At 44.5% G+C, this 27264-nt stretch overlaps 1 protein-coding gene and 1 pseudogene across 3 annotated transcripts in view; one reads left to right on the forward strand and one right to left on the reverse strand.

Moving 5' to 3' along the window:
• Positions 1–27264, reverse strand: part of IFT122 (intraflagellar transport 122) — a 71395-nt gene that overhangs the window by 18287 nt on the left and 25844 nt on the right. For all 3 annotated transcript variants that reach the window (XM_047744086.1, XM_047744078.1, XM_047744094.1), the window contains 9 exons: positions 22678–22869; positions 22384–22522; positions 20942–21144; positions 19873–20010; positions 18347–18511; positions 16056–16253; positions 11379–11519; positions 7902–7955; positions 4066–4227 (listed from right to left, as the gene is read on the reverse strand). In XM_047744086.1, the coding sequence (XP_047600042.1) occupies positions 4066–4227; positions 7902–7955; positions 11379–11519; positions 16056–16253; positions 18347–18511; positions 19873–20010; positions 20942–21144; positions 22384–22522; positions 22678–22869 (1392 nt within the window). The remainder of the gene's footprint in view (positions 1–4065; positions 4228–7901; positions 7956–11378; positions 11520–16055; positions 16254–18346; positions 18512–19872; positions 20011–20941; positions 21145–22383; positions 22523–22677; positions 22870–27264) is intronic.
• Positions 26758–26855, forward strand: LOC125089958 (uncharacterized; annotated as a pseudogene).

Genomic DNA, 27264 nt, shown 5'->3' on the forward strand with positions numbered 1-27264 from the left:
CCAGCATTACGTCAGACTGCCGAAAGCTGGAGCAAGGAAGGGCTCTGTTTGGCTGAAGTAGGCATTCAGGATGCAGGAGTGAGCCCATCGCTGTATGGTTGACTAGGGGGCAGTCCCAGGTGTCAGGGAGGAGTGCTCATAGGCTGCCCCACAGGTGCTCCTTGGGAGTATGGGACAGTGTCAAGGACTACAGCCCTGAACGTTTCCTGCCCCTCCCACTAACAGACATTTGTTCTTCAGCTAAACAATACTTTCCGGATTCTTTGGAGTACTGTACACAAACTCTGCAGTGTTGAGATTTTATGATCAGGTTACTTTGTCTCTCTCTCTCATACAGTCAGATATATGTGTGACTATTCCCATATAGTGACTCTACAATCTGGCTGCCTAATTTTGAATATCCAGACCTACAATCTTTATTCATTGATACCCACATGCCTTGGAGTGAGGCTAAGCATGTGGTCCCATAAACCTAAATGGACAAAATGAGGTACAGAGTTCTAGGGGAGCCCCTCTGTGCCCTCTCCTCAACTACCACACTAGAAGTACTGTTCACATCTGTTTTCTGATTCTGTTCACATTCTGTTGCCTGAACTTAGGGCATCTTCCCATTTGCTTCTCCCCCCATTATGTGCCTAGAGCAGATAAGGACCACAAGTGTTCTTGGTTAGTTACTTTCCAACTGGATGATATCAAATCCTGTTCTGATATCGGGTCTGTAGAGGTGGGGCAGCAGGAGGCCATGGGGGGGTTGGTGAGATGGGGGGAAGAGGCCCAGAGAGAACCTGGGAAGGAAGAGGTAACAGGGGGCTTCCCTGACTGGCATCCCATGGCTGGCATCCCTGGGTTAGCCCTTGCATGCGTGAGAAACAGCTTCAGAAAATCACCTCTTTTCAGGATATAGTTACCCCAAATAAATACATGGGAGTTTGCCATAGTTGAGGAAGCTTTGGTGCTGCCATTTTTAAAGGTAGGGCTTTTCAAAAAGGGAAATTAAGAGTGCTTAGAGCCCAGATCTGCATTACTAGTTAGAAGTGGTTTGTCTTAGGAATAATGTACCCTGCAGAGAGTGCACTGTGTCAGCCTCACAAAGTATAAAAAAAGCATTCCTTTCCCCATGATTAGCACTCATTTGTCAGGAAAGTACAGTCAATGTATGCTAAAAACCCACTTGAACAATTAGCTCTCTCTTTTTCCATTTGCTTTCAGGGTAATTGTGTAGCCCCTAAAATAATATATTAGATGGCCTAAGACAACCAACTGTTGTAAGGGGAGGAAAGGGCATCATTTACCCTGATGCTGGGGAGCCAATAAAAGACAGGCCCATCTCGCTGGTCTCTGGTCTCCCTGGAGTTCACACAGGGGAAGAAGCTTAGAAAGCATGCACTGGCAATCTGAAGATGCCTAGTTTAGACCATTATAGACACAGCCTTTACTCTTTTGGCAACTAGTACAACATATACTGTTTATGCAAGTGCAAAGCTGGAAACTCTGCTAACCTGGTAGGTTAAATGAGGCTAGCAGCCAGAGAAAACAGGCATCATAAGAGAACAGAAATGTCCTTCACAGTGAGTGCTCAATGGACTTGGGGTAACTATAGTGAGAAGGGTCAGAGACCGCGAGCAAGCCATAAATTTGGGTCATCAACAAGGAGACCAGCCAGACACACAGCTCACAGGCTAGAAGGAACCACCTCCAGCCCAATAGCCCAACTCAGGGAGGTCTGACCTAATTGAAGCTGAGTCTAAATGATTCCTTCGAGGCTCAGCAAACTGGGTTTTCAAGGGTTCTTTGGTTCCATGAAGCTAATTTACATGTTATCTGGGGCCACGGCAAAGACTATGTCCTGGAGTGGACAGAAAGAGGCTGTGCTGAGTGATGAATGAGACTAAACAGTGTTCTCATGCTTGGTGATTTTGATAAGGACATACTACATAAGAGTTAAGAGCATTATAATTCCCTTTATCACCATATAAACATGTCACTTATCCGGAAAGCATACAATTTATTTGTACGTGGGAATGTAATTTAAAAATTTTCTGAAAACCAGATTGAATCTTGGGAAGCAATTTTCAAGTAAACAAAAACATGCCATGTTAATAAGCACTGTATTCCACTCCCCCCCGCCCCCCAACATAATGTGTATGTACACATTTCCTCAAAGTCAGACTATTGGGGGGGATTGAAACAGAACCAAATTATTTGGAATTGCGATCAAAAATTAAAACCAAAACAACCCCCAGAATATTTACCTTCATAGAGAGGCAGACCAGATGGAGTGTGTAAGTGGGCTGCATTTCTGGATGGGAGACTGCGGGTACACAAAGCCCACCCAAGGTGTGAGGAGGGGCCTCAGTGTAGGGAGAGGAGTGGGGATCACTGGGGAGAAGCCTGAAGACTAGCCACTCTGTGGTCACACTTAGCTCCTCTCATTTTCCCAGGCTTTCTATAGTTTGGCCTTTGCAAAGGGCTTCCTCATACATTATTTTGTGCAATTCTCAGAAATGAGCTGAGCTATAGCTATGTCACCCTCTGAGAAGAAAATGGAAGCTCAATAAAGTGAAGAGGCCAGGAAGGACCCACAGGAAGGACCAGGACTCACACCAGCTCACCAAATGTGAAGGTGAGCACCACAGCTGCCTACTGGGAGGTTTCAGAGGCTCCAGGAAAGGCTGCTGGTTCTGAAGAACCACCACATCCTGCCATTCCTAATGCCCAAATTCCACTCCTAGGGATTCAATCCTTTAGTTAGGTTTTGTCCTTAGTTTAAATGTTGTTATTCCCAGGAAAAGACATACTGGTTTAGCTGTTCTCAGTATGAATGCAGTGTTAAATAGCGTGTGTGCGTGTGCATGCGCATGCGCACAGTGGGAGTATTGGGGAGGGTAAAAAAGTGGAAGAGGACAAAGTGGGGGAACCTCAAGCACTTGGATCTGGGGGATGGGGTGAAGGAACCATCAAGGTGAAGACACAGGCTAGGACCAAGGTGCTCATTTAGATATTAATGACCAGAAACTCTGTATCACATCACAGTCACAGAGATGCAACCTTCAGCCCCATGATCTCACAGGTGGAAGATAAAAGAGCATAACCATCTTTGGGAACAAAAAAGGAGAAAAAAAAATGGGGAAGATTTTTCCATCTTGAACTTGTGAGCTAGATAATTACCATTAATAGCCACTAATTGGTTGTGGCTGATGACTCACTTAATAACATTCTGAAGCCTATCCTGACAGTACCGGGAAAGGCAGTTTAACAAAGGCATCTCTGCGGAAGGAAGAGCCTGGTTGCTCAGGGCACCCAAGACTCTTTTCACCTTTCATTGGGCTGAACTACAAATGGCTTGATGGCTGGGCTCCCTAGTGGGACTTGTTCTCCCACAAACCATCAGGAGCCTGCTCTAGGCAAACCCCTGTCCTGTACCCAGATCTGCTGGGGACTAACCTTAACAGAAGATCTGCAATGCAAGGGAAATCACCACCACCACCCATACAGATGCACCCCGGGGGTGACAGGAAGCACACTGTGCTAGTACTGGAAGGAAGGGACTCTGTCATGGTGTCTCCAAAGCACAGTCAAGAGCCTAGTACCAATAAGAGAGCCGGCCCTTAGGAAACCTTGGGTGAAGTGAACCATACTGTCCCGTATAACAATGATAGAACCAACTTGTACCTGAGAATACTGAATCTCAATGGCTTCTACAAAGGTTTGAGAGAATTTGTGGGAGAAATACCTGAAGCCCTGAACCCTGAACACTTAATGAAAGGATCATGCTGGTTCAGGTTCACTCTTCAGATAGTCCATCCAGCTCTGTCACTGACAAAGGTCTGAACTGTCATACTCTCTTGTCCCTCTGATGTCAGCCTAACAGCTGAGTTTTAGGCCAGCTTAAACCAGTGGCCATTGATGGTTCCTTTGTTTGCCAGTTTGCCCAAACCCTTTCTAACAAGGCAGTTGCTATTTTCCATCCATATCACTTCTTGGGGTAAACACCTTGGGCAGCACAGTGTTAGAACACTGGTGGGTTCCATGTTGCAGCTTGGGCCCAGGATGTGGCTGGATTACCTTGGCATACTCAAACATGCGGAGGTCGGTGTACATGTCGAGTGCGAGGTTCTCGTGTCCACTCCTCTTATACAGTTTGGCGGCTTCATGGAACTTCCCCTGGTAGGAAAACACATCTGCCAGAAACAAGTCATTGTTGGTCTCTCCCCGCTTCTTCCTCTCCTGGAAAAATTAGAAGCACAGGAAATAGCCTCTGCAGCCATGGCAGGAAGCAGCCTTTACAGCCTTTACAAAGGTTAGATGTTGCTATTTTCAAGCCCCTGGGCCTTTCTGCTGGAATCTCCATTTGGCTCCTGGGCTGTTGTGTCTCTCACCTAGGTTTCTGGTGGGAATGCCTGACAACAAAAGCAGATTTTTTTCCCAGATGAATGAAGATCAAAAGTAATGCAAACTTTTGTTTGTTTAATGGAAATTCCTCAGGGCTGCTTTCTTGTATATTCTTCCAAGGAAACAACTGTATAGTTAGGATTGTATGTATTTTTTAGTAAGATTTATTTATTTTAGAGAGCAGGAGTGTGCATGCATGCAAGTGGGGAGGGGCGGAGAGGGAGAGAGACAGAAAGAGAATCTCAAGCAGACTCCCTGATGAGCACAGAGCCAGATGCAGGGCTCTATCTCACTGTCCATGAGATCATGACCTGAGCTGAAATCAGAAGTTGGGCGCTTAACCAACTGAGCCACCCAGGTGCCCTTAGATGGTGTGTATTATCCACTTGTTGGTGGCTCCTAAGCTCCCAAGATCTCTCATGTCCCCAGGCCTGCTTTAGCCGAGCTGTGACCCATGATAATGCAGACAAGCAAAAGTTTAGGGTCTCTTCCCAAGAGGGAGACTAACAAAATAGGATAATGAGCCTTCATACATCCCTGTCTCTAAAGAGAAGGTGAGTCACATGCTGAGCATCCACTAGGTGCTGGTTATTTACCTCCCACAAGGACCCAAGTGTGAGTGGTACCACCCAAGTGTCACACTGAAGGAAGCTGAGATTCAGAAGAGAAGCAGGTCAGGATCATACAGAGCCGGCATTTGGATTCAGTCTGTCTGACTCTAGATGCTCTTTGTACCACATAATACCACCTTCGGAAACAAGTGACAGTCCCCAACAACATACCTGCATACACACACACAGATGAGCTGCACTGAAGATGAAGAGAAGGAACTGGCATACTCCTTCCTTCCATGTTAGGGAACATTCATTAGTCTACAGCTCAAGTATTTGTAAACACTCAATAGCACCCAATCTCTCATCCCCAGCAGTTTCCTTTTGCTTGTTTTCTAGCAAGTGTATCACAGTGGAGGAAGATGAGACATTGAATCAAACTCCCAGACAAGCTGGTGACGTTTTAACAGCTGGAGGCAACATGCTTTCCCACTGACAGAAATAATTTTTTAAAAACCCAAAAAATCCCCAAAAAAGCAATAACACCCCCCCATAGTTTGGACTAATCAGTCAAAAACACCTAACTCCTAATTACAAGGAGTGAATCAAATCTTGCAGTGAAATTAAAAAAAAATAGGTTTCACTAGGCATGGAATTTAGGCGTAGGCCACAGAATACCACCATGATCAGTAGAAATGATTTACATATATTCAATATGTATGTAGCCATATGGGCAGATTCTCTTCCTCCTGCTATCAGTATAGTTATATCTCCCCTACCCCCAAGGAGCCTAGCAAGGAACCTTGGTTCTCTGGAATAATGCCAAATGCCCAGAAGCTACTAAGGCCTCAGCACAGCCAAAATGGATCATCACTTGAAAGTAGTTTGCTCTTTTTCAAAAGACAATTCTTACAAGTTTAACCAACTACCTAGCTCATAGCACACCAGAAGAACTAGTAAGACAGGACCTCAGTTAAGACATGATAAATGGTGAGCAGTGGTCTTCACAGAGGTTAGTTACTTTTACATAGAGAACATGTTCCATGGCTTCAGGTTAAGGCCCCTAAAACCAGACCAGTGAATTTCCAAATGCCAGCCCCTGAGAGTAAGCAGTACTGGGCATGACTAGTAGACGGCTCTTCACACATGCATTTAAGTAAGCAACTGAAGTTACAGATGCTCCCTATGACAGTCCTGGGGGAGAGGGCAGATGGGGAGGGTGTGCATCAGAAGCAACTTCTTAGATAGCAATATGGCGTCAAGTAAAGATAGCTTGAGCTTGGGAATTAGACAGAAGTGGCTTTGAGTTCCAACCAAGCTTTTGCCTATGGACCCTTGGGGACGTGACATAGCCCTTCTAAGCCTTAATTTCATTATTTATCAAATAGGAATAAGACAGTATTTGTGCTTCATTAAGTCAGTGTGAGGATTTAAAATACAGCTGACCCTTGAGCAACATGAGTTTTAGGGGCACTAACACCCACACAGTTGAAAATCGAGGCATAACTTTGGACTCCCCAAAATTTAACTACTAATAGCCTGCTGTTGAATAGAAGCCTTACTGATAACATAACCAGTTGATTAACACAGATTTTGTGTTGCATGTATTATATACCACATTCTTACAATAAAGTAAGCTAGAGAAAAGAAGATATGTATTTTTTAAAAGATTTTATTTTAAAGTAATTTCTACTCCCAATGTGAGGCTCAAACTTACAACCCCAACATCAAGAGTCACCTGCTCTACTGACTGAGCCAGCCAGGTGCCCCAAGAAAATATTATTAAGAAAATCAAATAGGATGCTTGGGTAGCTCAGTCAGTTAAGCATCTGCCTTCGGCTCAGGTCATGATCCCAGAGTCCTGGGATGGAGTCCCATATCCGGCTCCCTGCTCTACGGCCAGGGGCGGGGGCGGTTGCTTCTCCCTCTCCCTCTACCTGCTGCTCTCCCTCCTTGTGTGCTCTCTCTCTCTCTCTCTGTGTCAAATAAATAAATAAAATCTTTAAAAAGAAAAGAAAATCATATAGAAGAGAAAATACATTTACAGTACTGCTATATTTATCAAAAACAATCCGCAAATAGGTGGACCTATGCAGTTCAAACCCATGTTGTTCCAGGGTTAACTGCAGTGTATGCACTGATCATGCATGGGGCAGAGAGCAGGCACTCAACAAGTGGTGACTATTCCTCAGCTGAGCAGTCTGTGAGCTCCTGCAGTCCTCTCTTCCACTCATCTCTGCCCACAAGAGTCAGTACAAGGCTTGGCCCATGACAGGTGTTTATTATTCTGAACTGAATTACAGGGACAAGACATTTGCTGATTTCCTCCCTGATTCAAATGGGAATACAAATGTATCTCACATTCTCTTAGCCTCACAATAAATCTGCTCAGGAGAAAAAATATGTACGCCTTTTTACAGACAGTCACAGGAATTAAGAGTATTGTCTACAGTTACCTAGCAAATGGTGCTCACAGAGCCAGCCTCTTTAGCCCACTCCAGTCCACATGCGCCCTCCCCAGGTCCCACTGCCGTGGGCAGGGAGCAGATCATGTGCATTTGGGAAATGCTTCCTACACTGGCATATTGTTAGAGCCCTAGAGGATGGTAACCACCTAAAAACCACTGCAGGTGTGAAAACCAGTTGTTGATTTAGTCCTCTCAGCAACCCTGGGAAATCGACCCATTTCAGATAGAAAACAAAACTCGGAGAAATTAGGGACCCAACTGCCTCGCCCGCCCCACTACCAAGTGACAAACTGCACTCCTTGCTTCCATGTGCTATCTCCCTGACCCACAGCATTTTGTATCCCCAGAGCAAGGCTGTGGCCCAAATGCCCAGACTCCAGTGCGCTCTAGTTATATGCCTTCAAGGCTCTCATGTGCTAGAAGAGCTCCCTATAAGCCACTGATAGTGAGTCTGCGCTTTCTTGAGAAAGAACAACATTTTGTCTTTTACCTCAATGCTGTTGATGAGCTCTAAATATCGGAGGTCTTGTACTCTGGTGAAGGCCTACAGGGGAAGAAATAAAAGAATGAAGTCAGCTGCTTTCTGGGCTTCAAAAGTGGGTGATTGGCTGGGGGTGGGAAGTCAAGCTTTAGAAAGTAAGCCAGTAAAGAGGGAAAAGAAGCAAGCATTGATTAATCGCCATGTGTTCAGGAGGGTTATACCACCCAGTGAGGCACGGCTTTATCCCTGGGATTAGTCCACACAAAGAATAGCAAAGAAGTCCTGGTTGCATCAATCACTTTGGGATTAGGTAAAACAAAACTATGATACTGTAGTCTATGATGTGGCCTGCTTGGAGCACTCTCTATGCAAAAGAGAAAAACAGGGCAGTCTGATGCTCTGAGGCAGTGTCATCAGAGTGGGAGTGGGGAAGATGTACTGACTGAGCAGAGACTGCTATACATCTTGGTGACTGGGACGGAAAGCAGGAGACAGCTATGCTTACCAACAGTGCATAAAAACAAGGCACCAAGAGCCCACAGTACCAGCACAGAGGAAGAGGAGGAGGGGAAAGCTGAGAAGGAATAAAGATGGTTTCTGGAAGGGAGGGGGAGGTTAGGGAATAAATCACTCCACGTCCCTGGAAGGCAAACTCTTACGTAAATCTTAAAAGTGTGGCTCTTGCCTTGGACTCACAGTAAAGCTAAAGACTTTAACCCATGGGCTGCTAGAAGTTTCTAGGCAGCCTTTCTCAGGAAGATTGGTGTTAGTTAAATCTCCTTTGGTGCTTTCTAACTCTGCAAGGGGTTTAGAGGAATAAAACCCACAATGTCAGGCTGATCTTCACGTGGCTTTGCTGTCAATGTTTCTACCCAGGTGTGCTGCTTTACAATGTCCTATTTGAAATGGGCTGACACACACCTAAAGGAAGCAGCAGGTCTAGGAGTCCCTGAATATGAAATGTTGAAGAACCACCCTGGCCACTTGCAGCCTCTACATTGCTGCATGACATCCCCATCCCCCATCCCCAAAAGACTTGAGGAAATGAGCAGGTCATCTGGCCTCCGGCTACCTCACAGATGACCCAATTCACAGATGAACCCAATGGTTCATGCTGCAGAGCAGCCATCCTGTCAGGGACTGGGGATCCAGAGGTGAATATGACCTATCCCCCGCCCCATTCAGGGGTCCATGTTCTCAAAGGGGAGGCAGATAGATTAAACAGATCACTGAATCTCCATGAGCTAAGAGTATGAACTAGATACCCCAAGAACACCAATTCACTCTCTGAGCACAGGTAGTGGCAGAAGCCAGATTAAGAAGAGCATCACAGAGTAGGAACGGGCAAATGGGTATTCCTGAAGAGGGATTTTGAAAGGGTAAGGTAGGCATCACATGAGCAAAGGAAGGCCAAGAGTACTTGTGTTCCCTGATGGAGGTCTTATAAGCTATTTTCTAGATCTGGGCTTCCTTAAAGCAAAAGGAAAGGGGAAACCTGGAATATCTGGCAAAGGGGCAAAGAGGAAAGGAGCATTCCAGGTGTCATTCCTAGCTCTGAGATTTTCCAACTAAGGACCCCTGAACCTATTTCTTCCCTGTCCCTAGGCTCCCGATGTCTGCCTTATGGAAAGGGGCAAACTAGCTATGCCTTCTCCAAGTTCTTTCTAGTTCTGCTCTGCTAGGATTCTAGGATTTAACACTTTAAGAAATCTGTTTCTGAGTTCCTTCGACCCTCACACATTCTGCAGAGTCAGGGGTGCCCTGGTCAGCGTGGTCAGAGTCAAGAGGCCCACGAATAACCTCAGCAGAGGGAAGTGTGGGAACAGGGAAGCATCTGCAGTTCGGCTCACCATGGCCATCCTGGGCGCTAAGCAGCGCTCTCCTGCCATCTAGTGGGAACACCAGTTTATTGTTGGAACCACTCTACCTCTCGTGTGCCTGAGTGACTTGGCAAAGCAGAAAAAGAAAGGCTGGGGATTTGGAATTTGGATAAAATAATCAAGCTCTAGTCTATGGTCAAAATCTTGTGGCTTTAATACAATAATTTCTATTCTCAGGGAGTGTTTGGGGAATACATTCTGCGAATTAGTGTTAAACAAATGAAGGGTTATTCCAGTTTTGATCCATTCAAGCATTTGCTGAGTAGTCAACCCCATGCTGGCTGAAATAAGCTCAGATAGGTGTTTAGTTCTTGGGTGTGAGGACATGACAATCTCTAAGGAAGACTTTAAATTTCATTCCAGGCTGAAAACAAATAAAACGTAGTCAAGAAATACTTTGTTATTCTTCATTCCTCCTGACATTTTGGTAGGGGAGGGGGCAGGAGAGGGAAGCTCCCTCCCTAGAATGCTTCCTCCCACCTCTGAATTCTTACAGCCCTCCTCTATGACCAGTTTTCTGATGCGTAGTTGACATAAGAATATAATTAAATGACAGCAATTTTACTTGTTTTAATAACAGCTAGCATTTGTATAACCATTGCTAGTTCTGGAAGCCCTTTTACAATGTGGTAGTTAAGCTTAATGACCCTGTGTCAGGAAGACAAGGCAGTTAGCATTTTCATCATCCCCACTGCAGACATGGGAGGATGGAGTCTATAAGAGAAGTGGCTGGCATGGGGTCATCCAGCCCATATACAGAAGAGCTGGTATCTGGCCTTGGTTTCTCTCTCATGCCTAAAGTCTTGACCTAGCATAGGGTGGGCATCACATACCCCTGCAATTCCTTCCCTGCATGCTCAGTAATATAAGCAAAAGAGTCTATGATCAACTGGCTCTGGGAGATAAAGAGAGAAGGGAAAAGTAGAGAAAAGAGAGTTGAAGGCCATTCCTTTCCTCCACCTCAGGTTCTAGATGAAAACCCAACTAAGAGCTGGGCTTTTTCTGATGTGTGGCAAGGGGTCCAATGTTGTCAGCCTTTCTGTAGTTTTAATATACTGGCCAGGAAATGACACCATGATCGAAGCCATGAAGGTATGTGGGGAGTGACACTGCTGTCAGAATCAGAGAGCTCGACCATCTCTTTGATCATACCTAGCAGGGTACAAAGAAAAACAGCACTGTGTAATAAATGGCTAATACCAGTAAGTGCTCATACCAATAATAAAAGCTACCCTTTATTGCATCCCTATTATACGCCATGCTTTCAGCTAGGTGCTCTACCTAATGACAGCTAATAAGGGTGACAGCTAGATACTATCAGATGTTTCTCCTGTATCAGGCTTTATAGACATTACCACATTAGACCCTTAGAACTTTGTAAGGATGGGGTCAATCATCACCCTAATTTTATAAATGAGCAACCTTAGAAATGAGTTACTGGCCCAGACTCAGGAGTAGCTGAGCTGACATCTGAACCCAGGCCAGTCTATCTCCAGAGCTCACTACACTATGCGTCTGCCTCTTCGTATGTCACCTGGAGTCCCTTTTGCCTCCTCATGGGACCCTCTAAAGGTCAGATTCCAGCTCAGGCTGACTAGATGCTTACCTTCTTTGCTGTTTCAAACTCTAATCCTTCTAAAGCTTCCATAGCCAACTCACGCCAGTCAGTGTCTGTCACTCCCAAGCAAGCAATCTGGTAGGCTTCTTTGAACATTTTCCTATCCAGGTACTGGTACATCGGAGCAGACTGCAGGATTTCATCAAAAGGAAAGAATTGTTTTCAGAGCAATGGAAAGAACCAGATTCACGCAAAGCCTGACTCCAGATGTGTGTCACTGACTCAATTATAAATGCCCACAGAGAAACACCATAAAGATTAATCAGTGCTCTTCTCACGCCACACACACCACGTGCCTTCCAGTCACAAGCCCCTTTCATAACCAAAACATAGTGTTCAGCAGCACAAACGTTCTGTCCTTCACTCTACCACCAACTTTCCCCACCTCCAGGTCTGCTTTACCACAAGATATCACCCGTGTCTAGAATGCCCTTGCTCCTCCTCACCCTCTGGGAAATACCTATTGGGCTCTGAAGGCCCTGTTAAAATGTCACTTCCTCTGGAAAGTCTTCACTGACCCCTCAAGGAAAGGAGTCTGAGTTTTTTCTGCCTTTTATCCAGATCTCAGTTGTGCTCTAATTAAAGCCCCTCTCCCCAAGTATGGGAACAACCTGAGGGTAGTGGTGGGGTTGTACTAACCTCCCCCAGCAGGCCCTCAGTCTAAGTTTGCTGGAGGAAGGAACAACCTTACTGTGAGGAAGGAATTTAAGGATGGCCTCTTACAAAGGGCTGAGAAACCATCTTACCCAAGAAACCTAGGTGATTTGCTTCAGGTTACCCGGAAAGGCACACCCGTCTGAGTTCCCTGGAGCTGGGAACCTTCCTGCTTCCAGATGGGGCTGCCTCACTGTGATACCTGTGAATGGTTCCTAGTAACTTCTCTTCTTAGGTTGACACACTCCTTTTGGATCTGTCCCAACAGGTCTGTGTGGCAGGTTATCAGTCCCTGACTGTAGTCTGAGGACTGAGAAGTGGCACAGGGAAGACCTGGGGCTGGAGCCTGGGGTCAGCTGACTCTGGGTTCTGAGCACTTTCCTGGCACTTGGGTATGGGGTATGTGTATGTGCGTATACATGAGAACAAGTCTGATCTGGGTCTGCCATCCTGAATAACCCAAGGCCCTACCCTTGTTTTAGGCCAGTGTGCTGAAGGGAAGAACTGAATCTCTCCCAGACAGTAGAGATCAATCAACCAGTACCTCATGCTAATGGTTCCCAAATGTGAAGCTGGGAGTGCTGTTTTCTCCATTCGGGGCCTTTATCTTTGAACTTTCCTGTCTCATTTTTTAGCTTTTGAGTTGAAGGATTTCTTCTTCTTTCTTAGGCCATTTTGCCCTCTTACAGCAAGATGTGGCTGCTTCGGAGTGCTCATCTTTTCTCCCATACCATTCCACCTACCCTTCCTCTATTTAGTGGGATAGCAGGGTATGGACAGGGGAAAAGCTGAGCCAGAACCCAGGCCTAAGCTCAGCCACATCCTAGCTGAATGTACTTTTTTGGGGGGTAAACTGATTAACTTCTGTTTAAATGCCCTGACCAGCTCGTAGGATACCTGAGGCAAACAAGAGACATGCTCAGTACCTCCATTGTATTTTCTCAGTACCAACTCCTTGCATCTCCCCAACTCTCCAGACTTGTTCCTACCCCTAGCTTTCCCCTGTCTCAAACAACCTCCCTGCTCCTCTCTGACTTCCCAGACCTTTCAGGGCTCAGATCAAGTGTCACCATCTCCTGGAAGCTTTCTCAAACTCCCCATGCATAATGAACTTTCCTTTCTGAACTCTTTTAGTGAGCACCCTCAGTTCCAATTTAGTTCTGTTTTGTAGTGTTTACTGCTTTACGATGGTTAATAACAGTAGGAATTGGGCCAGACAAAACCTGAAAGATAGGTTTATTTAACTGCACAGAAAAGAAGTAAGTCCCCAAAGAGTGAAAGGAGTTGCTCAAGATCACAGCTGGTTCAGGCGGCAGAGTCAGAACTCAAAGCCAGTGTTCTTTTCCCTAAACTGCACAACTTCTTGCCATGCTGAATGCCCTGTGAGGCTGGAATGGGGACTTGGACAGGCACATCAGAATCGAGGATATGATGAATGGTTAACATTTGGGCTTGCTTGGGAGGCACAATCTGAGAGTGGGAGTTTTAAAAATATCCTAACTGAACAAATGCCCTCTGAGTTCTACTTTATCTCACTGTTGCATTCCAAGCATGAAGTCACCAACCGCCCGAGAAGCCTGACTAGGGCTTGCCGCCCTACTTGGCAGCTCTGACAAACCAGTTCTTGCACAAGATGATGTAAATTTCGAAAGGAAACCAGAAATCCCCAGAGTGGTTCTGATGCTTTCTCCCTCCTCTCTAGGCCAAAACCACAGGATGGCTGGAGGCAGAGGCAACAGATAAATAGCCTTTGTCTTAGGCTGCCTCTCCTAACCCTTGGCAGTTCTGACCCTGCTGCATCAGCAGGATGGGCTTGGTGAAGCCATGAGGGTGGGGGGGACTGGACGGGGACTCTGGCTTCTGAATTGTAAAAGGCTTGTCAGAGGAAGCCCCAGGCCGCCCCTCTGGCTCCTCTTGGCCTGCCAAAGTCAGGAACAACAAACTGCATTTATCTTTGAGGTCAGGATGGCAGTCTTGGGAGAAAAACTTTTAATCAGCATAGCCTGTTTGGCATGATTAAGGAAGACCGGATTTCTGGTGGATGTGGTGCATGGGTTTGGGATGGGGAGCAGATGAGGACTACAAGGAAACAGTCCAGCAAGGGCTGTTCTTGCCCCTCCTCCTCCTGCCACTTCCACCCACCTCTCTCCCTTCTTTCTTTCTGTTTCTTTTTCCTCAGGTCTGAATTCCACTAACATTTATTGAATAACTGCTCTGTGTCAGGCACTAATGATTTCTTCACAATGAATAAAAAGTACCATCAGCTTAGAGGAAAAAGTGGACCCCAGCCCCAGCCTTTACAAGAAGCCAACTCAGGCTTTCAATGACTGTGAAGGTGGGGAGATCCTGGCTGGGCTGAGGACAGAGGATCTCACTGTCCTCCCAGCCCTTCGAACCTTCTCTGAAGCCCCCCAATAAAATGCCCTCCACCCACATCCAGAAAAATGAAGTTCAAGGGCAATCTAGAAACATGTCTAAAAATCTCTCAAATGTACATAACCTTTTATCCAACAATTTCACTTCAAGGAATTCACACCAAGAAGCTAAGGTGGGCTAGGTACAAAGACTTGGCAAGAAAGATGCTATCTACAACAGCAAAAAAGCAGTAAGTAGCGAAAATGTCCAATGAAAGGTACCGGTTGAGTAAGCTGTGGAACATCTATGTGATAAGATAAAAAGCAGTCATTAAAAACAATGTGGAGGTGGGGACAGCAGGGAGGCGGGTGTGGTTATAATAAAAGGGCAACCCAACATCAGAGATCTCATGGGTTGGTGGCGGTAGTGACAAGAACCTATGCAGGTGAAACATTTGTTCTGTAGTTTTGCATACTATTAGCAATGGGTAAGCTGGGCAAGTTGTACAAAGATCTCTGTATGATTTCTTACAACTATAGGTCAATCTACAGTCATCTTAGTATTTTTAAAATGCTAGAAGTACATTTACTGAGGTGGAGTCATGCTTCCAGTAGACCGCCGAGAGAAAAAGCCACACTGCTAGCTGACAGCCAATAATTCATACAAAGTGATGGGTCTGCAATATGTACATGTTAGGTGAAATTGGAAGATGGCAATAAAGGGCAGTGATTAAAAATCTCTCTTGTTTGTGGTCCACATTCAGTAAAGGAAGTACAGTAAATCAGGTTTCATTTATAGGAGCAATATTTATAGATAAGAATCACAAAACAATTATTTACAGTAGATTCCACTTTTGTTTAAAATGTTCATATAAAATTGTGTACTTGTAATTGTATATTCTGTATATATTACATATACATACAGAAAAGGCCTGGGCGGATATGTTCTAAATGTTTAAGACCAATTCCCTCTTGAGGTTGGGATTCTGAGGGCTAAGCCTCTCCTTCGTGCTTGTCTCCACTTTATGGCAGTTCCACAGTGAGAATGATTCACTTGGGGAGCAGACAGGCAGCTGGGACAGCTGGGACTAGGCCAGCCCTGACTTGGGTTGCTAATCTCTGCCCTCCCATCTATGTTTCTGCCCTCCCGTTTGTGGCTCCAGGCCCCCATTACTGTTCTGGCCTCCTACTTGAGGTACTTGTGGTTCCTAAGACCTCAGGCCCCTTCCCCATCCCACCCATATCCTCTTTCTCTCACACACACCACCCCTGCTCTTGCACCTGCACATACACCCAGCCACACTCCCAGCTTTGCTGGCTTACTCCACTCTGCCCCATGCACAGCTCTCAGTGAAACACACTCTGAAGACAGACAACCCTGAATACCCTCCCTGTCCCAACCAGGAAAGGGGGATCAGAAAGAAATGGAGGCTCAGTGAGGTGGAGCTGTTTGGCCAAAAACATACAAGTTGTACAGGGTGGACACAGGGTTTCAGGTTCTAGTCCAGAGTACCTTCCATGACATCATAGCTGCAATTCACCTCTCTTCCCTCTCCCCTCACCATCCATCCCCCAACCCAATGCATCTGTGAGGGGCCTGGCTTTCCTGGTCTTGCCCTGCCACTCACTGCTGAGAGCTGACAAGTGCCCCGGTTACCTGTGGCACCTCCACAGCCGACATGGAGAAGACATGGAGGCAGAAGATCTTGGAGCCATTGTAGCCCACCACAAAGCCCTGTAGCTTCTGCTGGTGCACGGGGAAGGTGCTGGCTTTGATGTTGAGGTAGCCTCCTCCTGAGAAGCAGAGCATGTCCTCACACTGGGTATTCCAGGCCACGCTGTTAGCATTTGGTTCCTAAGGGACAGGGATAGTGAGGACCCTGTGACAACCCCCTGGCTTTTGATATCATTCCTGCACTCAGTCAAGCACTCTCTCTAAAGCCTGAATCACACTAAATCGCTAACAGTGGGAGGGGGGAAGCGAGGAAATGGGAACTAGAAGAAAAGGATAGAAGCACAGAGGCAAAATCCTCTATGCACTTGTTTATGTTAGAAATGTTTTTAATAAACATTACTTTCAAAAAAATTATTATCCCAAATATTAATTTTTAGTGAGAAAATGAGGGTATACACAACTATGTATAGAAGATTTAAAGGGATATGTTCCAAAAAATTAACAGTGATTGTTTAGGGGTGGGTGGAATTGTGGATGCTTTTTATTTTTTAGGTTTTTTTTTTTTGCCTGAAATTTCTTTTGGTCATGAACATCTATTTTTTTTTAATAATAAGAAAAAAAGTGTTATTTTTATATTAGAAAATAATGCATTATCTCTGCATTTTAAATTCTCACACTGTAGAAATACAGTCACCCTGGGAGGCACCTCCTTCCCCCTACCTTCTTTCAAAGTTTTCTGCTTAGCTCTGGAACCCCAGGGACCAGCAGGTGTTCATACCTTTCTGCCTAGAATCTTTTACAATGTCTGAATCTTTTATAATGAGCCTGGATTGCTTTTATAATGAGAAAAAACAATATAGCTGTTTTCATTTGCAGAGGGCAGGAGCAGCAGAGAGAAGAAAAAGACAGCTGGGAATGTTTATGTCTCCTGGCAAAGTCTGAGAATCACCTTCCCTAGCCTATGACAGAACCCTCAGTGGGAATGGGGAAGGACACATGCCCTTCCATTCCTATGTGGTTCTAGGCTCAGGCACAGATTCACAACTGGGGGCCTGCTAACCCACCTACAGGAGGTGGCTGTGAGGCTGCAAGAAGTTAACAGTTCAGGCCCTGTTTTGTACCAGGCACTGAGCTAGGTACTGTGGTACATTATTCTGTCCTATAGCATTCTGTGAGGGGGCATTTACTAGTTCCATTTCAGAAGTGAAGAAAAATTTAGGCTCAGAGAACTGTACTGACTTGCTGGGTATCACACAGTAAGTGGTGAGGGCAGAACTGGAGCCCAGGTCTGTCTAAAGACAAAACCTGTACTCTTGTTTCCCCCTTAAGCCCTCTGCCCTGACAGAGTGTAAGCAAGCTGTTATTTACTAGAGTTAGCTTAGGCTAGCATTAGCCAGGTAGCCCCTTCCAACTGACCGAGGCAGCTCCCTACCCTCCAGCATCCCTCTGCCCTGCTAATTCTGCTCCCAAGGACAAAGAGGAGCCCTGAGAAGGGTATCTTGATCTACCCATTAAAACTGGGAGACCTGTTGTGGTTGAGGAAGCCAGACAGGGGAAGTTTCAACTTCAGTGGGGGAGCTTGCTTCTGCCAAATGGGCCCTGACCTCTTACAAAAATCCTAAAGAGGCAAAGAATGGCACTGAGTATGGCAGAAAGCCAGCCAGGAGCTGGGCATAAAGCCTTTGGGCTCTCTTCTCCAGTGACACACTTCTACCAGACATAGGACCAAACAGTGTGTAAACAATGCTTATCTCCTAAAACAGTTCACATTCTGTTGGCTCTGAGAGCATCCTTGTGAAACAACTAGAAGAGTGGGCTTCCCCTCGTCCTTTCCCTTCTTTTAGATGACAAAACTGGTTCTATTTCTTTACTGTGTCTTAGGTCACTTACAGATACAGGCAGACCTCCAACTGGCAGGAAGTACTTTTTCAAAAGAATCATCCTCACATTAACCAATGCACTGACAGCCTATCAAGTGCCCCACTTAGATTTCTTTCTGTTCACAGGAAGAAAGGTGTTACTTGCCCATCTCACCTATGAGGAAAGCGAAGTTCAAAAAGGCTTACCCAGCTCCTGCAGCTCATGTGTGGGAGGAGTGGGCTGTGCCCTGGGACCTCTTGGGCTCTGTGCCCCTGTTCAAAGCCTACACTCCTACACATCACTGCTCCTCCCAGAGACCTGCCTGGGAACCAGAGGGTGAGTGCCTCCTGCAGGGACTGGGAAATAGAGGAGGCGTCAAAGGACTACGTCCTAGAAACTCTCTGGGATTTCACCTGAAAAAGCAGCTCCTTGGTGTGGATGTCATACACCAGGCATGTGTCATTTTCATCCACCACAGCCAGCTTGTTACGGGAAGCGCTCATGTCCAAGCAGCGCACGGCTGTGGCTTGCTTTAGCAGGACAATGGCAAAGAGATTGTCCACAAAGATCTTCAGGATCTGGTGAAATTTCAGAGGAAAAAAAAAGTGTGAGTCACCATGGCAACAAGTCCCTAGGACTGCACCAGGCTGTTGGAATCCCATGTGTTCTATAAGAACAACTCCCACTAACTTCAACAGAGGCTCCATGCAGAGAAAAGGACTTATCAAAAGAATGGGAGCAGGGGCTTATCCTTAGGAGACCAGAAATGTGGTTCATCAGAGGTTGCCAAAGTAATGATCGGCCCAAGATGTGACAAATTCACTTGAATGCCTGCTTGACTGGGGATTTGTTAACAACATTACCCAAGCTGTGGGATTAGGAGACACCATCTAGTGAGATATGAGTCACAAACTAACATAAGAAGAGGCTACTTTAAACGCTGATAAGACATCTGGTATAACCATAGCAAAATAATGATGATGATGAGAAGGATGATGACAGCTATCAGTTCTTGACTATTTCTGACAGCCCTCTGAAACATAAGATATTATCCTCATTTGTAAAACCTGAGCCTCAGAAAGGCAAAGTGACCTGCCCAGGGTCACACAGCTAGTGAGTAGCTAAGCACTAACATGACTGCAGGTCGACCTGTCCCCAAAGTCCATGTTCTCAAGCCTCACACTGGAAGTGACAGCGGACAATGAGAAAGATACAGACTTTCCATCCCTTTGGTATTGCTATCCTGCAGCCCCCACTAATTTCATACTCCATGACTTCTGTCCCCAGGAAAGGCCTGATAAGCTTTAGCCATAAGCCATCTGCTAGACAGCTTGGCTCTCAGGCTAATGCAGTTATATTTTCACTTTCATATTTCCATGAAGCCCACTTAGAACTTTTCTTATTTTGAGCAAAGAACACATACACAAATCTGTTTAACTTTGTATAACCTAGATTTTTCACATCTATATGAGCAAAGGGCCCATTTTTCTTAAAACACCTAGTAATAGCCTGAGGACCAGCACCTTCTAAAACACAAGCTAGAACACATTGCCTTAATCCATTCATTGCCCTAATAGGGATGTGACCTAAGAATAAGCTCTGCCTCCCTCCCTAGCAAGCCACTGAAACTGTATCTCTGAAAAACATCCCATCTTCTGGGTGCCTTAAACTCACTGATCCACACTATAGGCAGCCCAAAAGCCACAGTGCCAACCCTGCCAGAATGCAGCATGCTCTAAGTCTAAAGTCCACTGCATCTTCGGCTTGAAGCTGTCCTCAAAAAATAAAATTCTGGGCTGCCCTCCAATGTGCCTACAGTGAATGTGGGGTGGGAAGCTCTTTTCCTGTCCCCAGGAAACCACCTTGGGGTCATAATGAGTCTGGTCCCTATATTGTATACAGATAATCAGCCTAATGGGAGACATACGGGAGCACTCACCTGTCCATTCTTCAGGCCTACTAACAGACCTTCCCTTCCGGGAGGGCCACCAATCACCTTGATGTAGCGAATGAGAGACTCCATCTGCCACTCCCGCTCCTTCACTCCACTGAAGGATAAGCACTGTAGCCGTTTCTCCTAGAAAGCAAACCTAGTTCTGCATGGATATTTAACAGGGTAAGTGTTCCCAGAGCTGCCAAGGAGGTCTTCCTGCATGTGAGGGATGAAAAATACCTGCACATTCATTGTCTATTGAACCCCATCTAGTCCCCCTGATTGGCATTGTTCATTAATCCTTCACATAAGTCCTCACCACAAAGCACAGCTTAGCTTCACATCTTCTGTGCAGACCTCTGGGAAGCCACAGAGGTAGCATCCAAAAGCACACTTTTTTGTCACATCTGTAACTTGTGATACCTCTAAATTGCTTGAGTTCTAGACTTTCAGGGAGATTTTAATTGCATTTTACATATAGTGATTTCTAAAGGATTTCTTCCACTTTATCACTTTCAATAGTCCTACTTTTGTGAACCTAGATCAACCACTACTTTCAAGAAAGATGCCAGGCTGGCCTTCCCTCAAAGTATTTCCAAACTTCTCTTGACATTGCCCTTGACATTTTGTAGGAAGCTCTAAGTTGAGAAATTTTTTTCTGTGAAAAAAAATCTTTCAGAAAGTAAAACTTCCTTTACTATTTTTGAGTTATTATATATTTTTTGTTGTTTAACAAGAAAGATATCATAAATTTTTACGTGTGTATGTTCACCAAAAAAAAAAAAATGACCTTCATTTCCATCAATTTATGCTTTAAGTCATTCAAACATGTATAATTATAGGATAATAAAGTACCTTGCAATACCAAAAGTTATTCTCCAGGTATGGTCCATGACCTTCTAGTAGAGTCTAACTCCTCTAGATGTCAATACAATTAAAGCAATGAACAGCTACTGAATTTGATGGAAAGAGACTTGTTTCTTGGTGCTCAATTTTTAAACCCATGATTTGGGTAACCTACTCTTGGAGGAAACATGAAGAGGATTAAGCCCGACCCCTCCAACCTGCTGCCTACCTGGCAGAGGATGATGTGATCGGCACACACCACCAGGAGGTTGCATTCAAACTTCTTGATGATCTTCTCCTTCACCCGGTAATGCATATCTGATGAGTCGTCTGAATACAACTCATAGATGAGGATTTTCTCTGGCAGTTGGATAGCTAATCGATTTTTGTAGATGGCAATCTTCTTGACAAGCTCTTTGCATTTAATCCGAACTGTCAAAGGAAAAAAATCCAGCTCTAGCAAGAGATTATTAAGTAAGGTAGAAGGCAGAAAAATTAAAAGCTATCATTTACTTAATGTTACTGGCAATTAAAGGAGACACTCTCATCAAAAAATCTTTGCAGAATGTCTAATACGTACAATCAGCTCTACTAAACATTGGGATCCAAAATCATATACAATCTTTGTGGCCCAAAGCTTAAAACTGAGTATGGAAAGTAAAATTTTTAGTGCTACCCTCACTTGCTGAATTTAAGTTTAAACTCCTCTGCCAGCATTAATATATTGCCCCTGATGATCAGACGTCCATCTGGATGACCACCCATGCCTGTAGCTACTCCCCACCCACCACCCTTGACAATATGGAACTGCATGTAGTTTCTGGTATATACTAGGCTCTCACACTCTAACTGCAGACCAGATGGAGGAAATGTCCCCAGAAGAGAAGCTGGGGAGCTGCCCAAGTGGCTATACCTTCACCAGCACAATTGGAATCTTCAACCAGAGGTGCTCCCAGATGAGAACAAAAGGATGCCAGCTGAATCTCTAAGACAACCCTCAATGTGTATCCCTACACACAGGCACTGGGCAGGAGGCTGTGGCTGGTACATCTGTGTATAATTACTCTTGAAATAAGTGGATCCTTAGCCCATTGAACCAGCATGGCAACTTAAGTGGATAGTGGATGAAACTGAGGTTCAGACTGACTGTGCTAGGCCTAGAACTTGAATCTTCTGACTAAATTTGTGGTTACTGTCCCTGCTTACCCCTGGGGTAGGGACCCATCAGGAGGCAAGTGGAGATGAAGATGAAGATGAAGCCGAGAAAGAAGCCCTCCAGTATCCATACCAGAGAGGATATAGGTCCACAGAGACCCATGCAGCTCAGCCACCCTGGCTCTGAAATGCTATACATTATCCTCCCTTAGTCAGAGGGTCCATGTTCCCCTTAGAATTACCTGCTGCAAAATTATGTGAGCCTTTGCCTCCCCCTACCTTTTTTTTTGAAGAGAGGGTTTATTGCTCTCCTTAGATTCTCAAAGACCTCTATATTCTCCCCTTACCCTCCAAAAAATAAAAAAAATTTTAAAAAAGCAAACACCAGTGGTCCAACAAGTTTCTGAAAGATGAGGAGGACCATTCCCTCTCATTTCACTTGCCCTATCAGTAGCCCTCTCAACCTACCCCTCCTCCCAAAGGTTGGAGGGCAGAGGGGCCATACCTGCCTTTTACCTTTCTGCTCTGTGATCAGGTGCTGCACGATGACATCAGTCATGCTATCCCTGTAAGCATACCGGTCCTTGTAGAGCCCATGGACAGTACTGAAAATAAGCTGGTAGAAGGAAATGGTGCCATCTTGGCAGCCTACCACCTGCAGGGAAAGAGAGCTGTTAATTCCTAGCTCTCTGTGGAGAGTCCACCCTCCCAGTTGCCAGGAACAAATGTCAATCATCTGACTGGTTACACATGGCTGATGTCTGTGCCTGCTCAGACAATGGCCCAACAGAATGAACTTCCCCTCCTTACCACATAGTTGGAGTCAGGTTTCACTTTACACGTCCACACCCAGGAGTTCTGCTCCCCAACAGTCCCAAGCCGCACTCCATCCTTGGTGAAAAGGGATACTTGCTTGTCTGACCCTCCCAGCAAAATGTACTCCCCTTTAGTAAAGTAGCTCAGGCAGCAGGGGTCAAAGTTCAGTGACCGATCCTTCCCAATCTGAGGAAAGAAAACACACACCAAGGGAAAAAACACTCCTGAATCCATAGTATTCACAACACAATTTAGGGCTTTTTCTACCAACTTTAATGAGGGGAGTCAAGAAGACAAGGGCAAGCTAGGCATTACCCCCTGTGGGATTCCATCATGAACACAAGCTAGTCTCCTCTGGAGCACCCTACTCCATCCCTCCACATAGTTGTATACTCCACTGCTGGGATCGCCAGCATCTCCCCCAGTCCCACTAGCTGCTCCAGGTGTATGTCTTAGCTCCTCAACCAACCCAGACACAGAGATTGGGCTTTCTCCCATAGGGCTTGCTTCACACACAGCCCTTACAAGGGTTCCATTGGTTCCCCTCAGCTTCTTTCTTCTTCCTTTTTTTAAAAAAGTATTTCATAAAGCCAAATATATCTCATGTTAAAAACTGTCCTCTATTCTGAAACAACCTTTCTACTTCTCTTTATTTAGATATAATTCACATATCATACAATTCACCCATTTAAAGTATATAATTAATTGTGCAAACATCATCACTAATTCAGAACTAATTCTATCACCCCCAAAAGAAACCTTGTACCGATTAGCTGTAGATCCCAATTCTCCTCTATTTTCCTCCCCCTGGCAACCACTAATATACTTTCTCTGTCTATAGATTTGCCTACTTTGGAGATTTCACATAAATGGGACCACACAATTTGTGGCCTTTTGGGACCAATTCATCCATATTGTAGCGTATATCAGTACTTCACTCCTCTTCAATGCTGAATAATATTCTATTACATGGATATACCACATTTTGTTATCCATTCATCAATTAATAGCCATGCCTACTTTTTTGACTATTATCAATAATGCCACTATGGTATATGTGTACAAGTTTTTATGTGGACATATATTCATCTCTCTTGGATATATATATATCTGGGAGTGGAATCACTGGATCTACAGTAACTTTATGTATAACCTTTTTAGGAACTGCCATATTTTTTCAAAGTGACTGTACCATTTTATATTTGTACCAGTAGTATATGAGGGTTGCAATTTCTCCATCCAAGTGGGATGATTTTGATTTGCATTGCCCTGGTACCTAATAATGTTGAGGATCTTTTTATGTAGTTACTGGTCACATGTATGTCTTGTTTGGAGAAATGTCTATTCAGATCTTTTCTCCAATTTTTAATTGGTTGTCTTTTTATTATTGAGTTGTAAGAGTTCTTTATATATTCCAGATACATGGCCCTTATCAGATACATGATTTGCAAAAATTTCTCCAATTCTGTGAGTTGTCTTTTCAGTTTTGGTATTCTTCCCTTAGCTGTGAGGGTCAAGGTCAAACTCCTGAGCTCAGCTCCCAAGAGCCTTTTCTCACTCAAAATGAACATCTTGTATTTGCCAAGCAGACCATGCTCTTTTAGGCCTCCATGTCCTCACAAGTGCTATTCTCTATACGACCCAAGCCCTGGCCAGGAGTGTCCTCACTCTCTCTCTCTCTACCAGGTGTCAATTCCTACGGAAAACATTCCCCAATCTGTCCCACCCAAGGCCTGATTTAGTGCCCCTTCCTCTGTGCTCCCATTGCCCTGTGCTCACCTCCCCCACAGTACTTCTCTCACTGCTCTAATAATAGGGTTAATTTGATGTACCCCCACTCCTCTTACCACCCATTAAAGTCCAAGCTCCTTATTGTCACTGGAGTTTTTTGCTACCCCTAAGGGAACTTTTTGTGAATAAAAAGATTATTTATAATTGCCATTATTAAACTATTAGTTTAGAAAGAAATAATTCTAAAAACCTGGTTTCTCAATAAGTTTTTAAGTTCAATTTATAAATATTTTCCTATTTATTAGTATAACAAAAGTAAACAACTAATTGAAAGGGGACCTTGATGATCATTTACTGAATTAACTTTTGAATAGACTTTTAAAATCCCTTAGTGTTGGGGCGCCTGGGTTGCACAGTTGATTAAGCATCAGAATCTCGGTTTCGGCTCAGGCTTGATTTCAGGGTCACTGGGCTCCACACTCAGCCTGGAGTCTGCTTGGGTTTCCCTTTCCCTCCCTCTGACCCTACCCACCCACCCCATGCTTGTTCACTCTCTCTTGCAAATAAGGAAATAAATCTTTAAAAAAAAAAAAGAAAAGAAAAGAAAATCTCTTAGTGTCATTTACAACTTAGTTGATTCCCTTAAACTAATTTAAACTGCAATTATTCATTTTATACATTCAATTTTCCTTTATAAGAATTTCAAATGCCTGGGGCATCCGGGTGGCTCAGTAGGTTAAGTGTCTGCCTTAGGCTCAGGACATGATCTTGGGGTCCTGAGATCAAGTTCCACATCAGGCTCCCTGCTCAGTGGGGAGCCTGCTTCTCCCTCTGCCTCTCCCTCCCTCCTGCTTGTGTATGAGCACTCCCTCTCTCTCAAATAAATACATAAAATAAAATAAAATAAAATAATTTCAAATGCCTAACAGTCAAACTGCTCCTATTTCTGATATAATGATAGTAAATCTAGTAAGAAAACTAAAAAAATATTTTTAAAAGATTTTATTTATTTATTTGTCAGAAAGAGAGACAGCATAAGCAGGGGAAGTGGCAGGCAGAGGGAGAAACAGGCTCCTTGCTAAGCATAGAGCCTGATGTGGGGACTCGATCCCAGGACCCTGGGATCATGACCTGAACCAAAGGCAGATGCTTAAGTGACTGAGCCATCCAGGTGCCCTAAAAAAATCTTTTTAAAAAGATTTTATTTATTGGGGCACCTGGATGGCTCAGTGGATTAAGCCTTTGCCTTCAGTTCAAGTCATGGTCTCAGGGTCCTGGGATCAAGCCCTGCATCGGGCTCTCTGCTCAGCAGGGAGCCTGCTTCCCCCTCTCTCTCTGCCTGCCTCTCTGCCTACTTGTGATCTCTCTCTCTCAAATAAATAAGTAAAATCTTTAAAAAAGAGAGAGATTTTATTTTTGCAAGAGAGAAGGAGAGCAGGAGCAGGGGTGGAGGGTGGAGTTGGGCAGAGGAAGAAGCAGACTTCTCAGCAAGCAGGGAGCCCAATGCAGGACTCAATCCTAGGACCCTGGGATCATGACCTGGGCCAAAGGCAGACACTTAACTGAGACACCCAGGTGCCTGAAAGTTAAAAAAAAAAAAAAAAATCTTATGAGTCATGAGATGGAAGGCTTGCAGCTTCTGGTAATGGCTCACTAGTTCCCATTGGGCTAACTCTCCTACAGGTAATAACTATAAACTCTGGACCAACTATAAATTACAACCACCTGAAGGCACTAAAGCGCAATCAGAAGCAGACAAAAACTGAAGACACATGGACATTTGGAAGAAAAGACTGTACCAAATGAGCTTCTCACTTTTTTAATGGTTTTTTGCCTAAAGGTAGGTCCTATCAGCACCCTGCCAGATGAGCACAGGATTTGGAGTGGCTATAACAGCTTGAAAATGAGGGGAATCCCAGAAAGAGACAGATGAGAGAGGGAGGGAGAGCCAAAATTCCGCACATACACTACTGAATATCTGAACTCTTTGAACTACACACATGTGGGGCAGATGCCAGGCAGCCTAGCAAGGCTAAAGAACTCAATAGAGACTTCAGGGCTGCTTACACTGGAAAGATGGGACTTTAAATGTTGAATCCAGCAAAGTTAACTACTTGTTTTTTAAAAAAAAACAACTATAGGGATGCCAAGGTGGATCAGTCGGTTAAGCAACTGCCTTCAGCTCAGGTCACGGTCTTGGGGTCCTGGGATCAAGCCCCGCATCAGGCTCTCTGCTTAGGGGTGAGTCTGTTTCTCCCTCATCCTCTGTGATCTCTCTTGCTCTCACTCTCTCTCAAATAAATAAAATCTTTAAAAAATTAATTAATTAAAACCCCAACTACAGTGCTCCTTCAGCAGCACAAATACTAAAACTGGAACACTGTAGAGATTAGCATGGCCCCGGTGCAAGGATAACAAACCCATAAGTGTCCCATATTAAAACAAAATAAAACAAAACAAAACTACACAATAATCCTCAGAGGAACATGACAGAAATGAATCCCTATGATGCATCATTTACAATGTTCAGGATATAACCCAAAATTCCAAAAAGCAAAAATGTGAACCATATTCAAGAGAAAAGATAATTAGTAGAAATTAACCCCAAGGTAACTCAGATACGAAGTAGCAGATGAAAATTTTAAAATAGCTATTATAACTATGGTCAAGGATATAAAGGAAAATATTCCTATAATGAATGGACAAATAGGAAAAAAGAACCAAATGGAAATCTAGAACTGAAAAATGCAGTAAGTGAAACAAAAATTCACTGGATGGGTTTAACAGAAATATTATAGATGATAGAAGAGTCAATGAAGTTGAAGATTGAGCAACAGATCAGAGCAGGGT

Source organism: Lutra lutra, chromosome 1, assembly GCF_902655055.1.
Source record: "Lutra lutra chromosome 1, mLutLut1.2, whole genome shotgun sequence".
In the NCBI taxonomy this organism is placed as follows: Eukaryota; Metazoa; Chordata; class Mammalia; order Carnivora; family Mustelidae; genus Lutra; species Lutra lutra.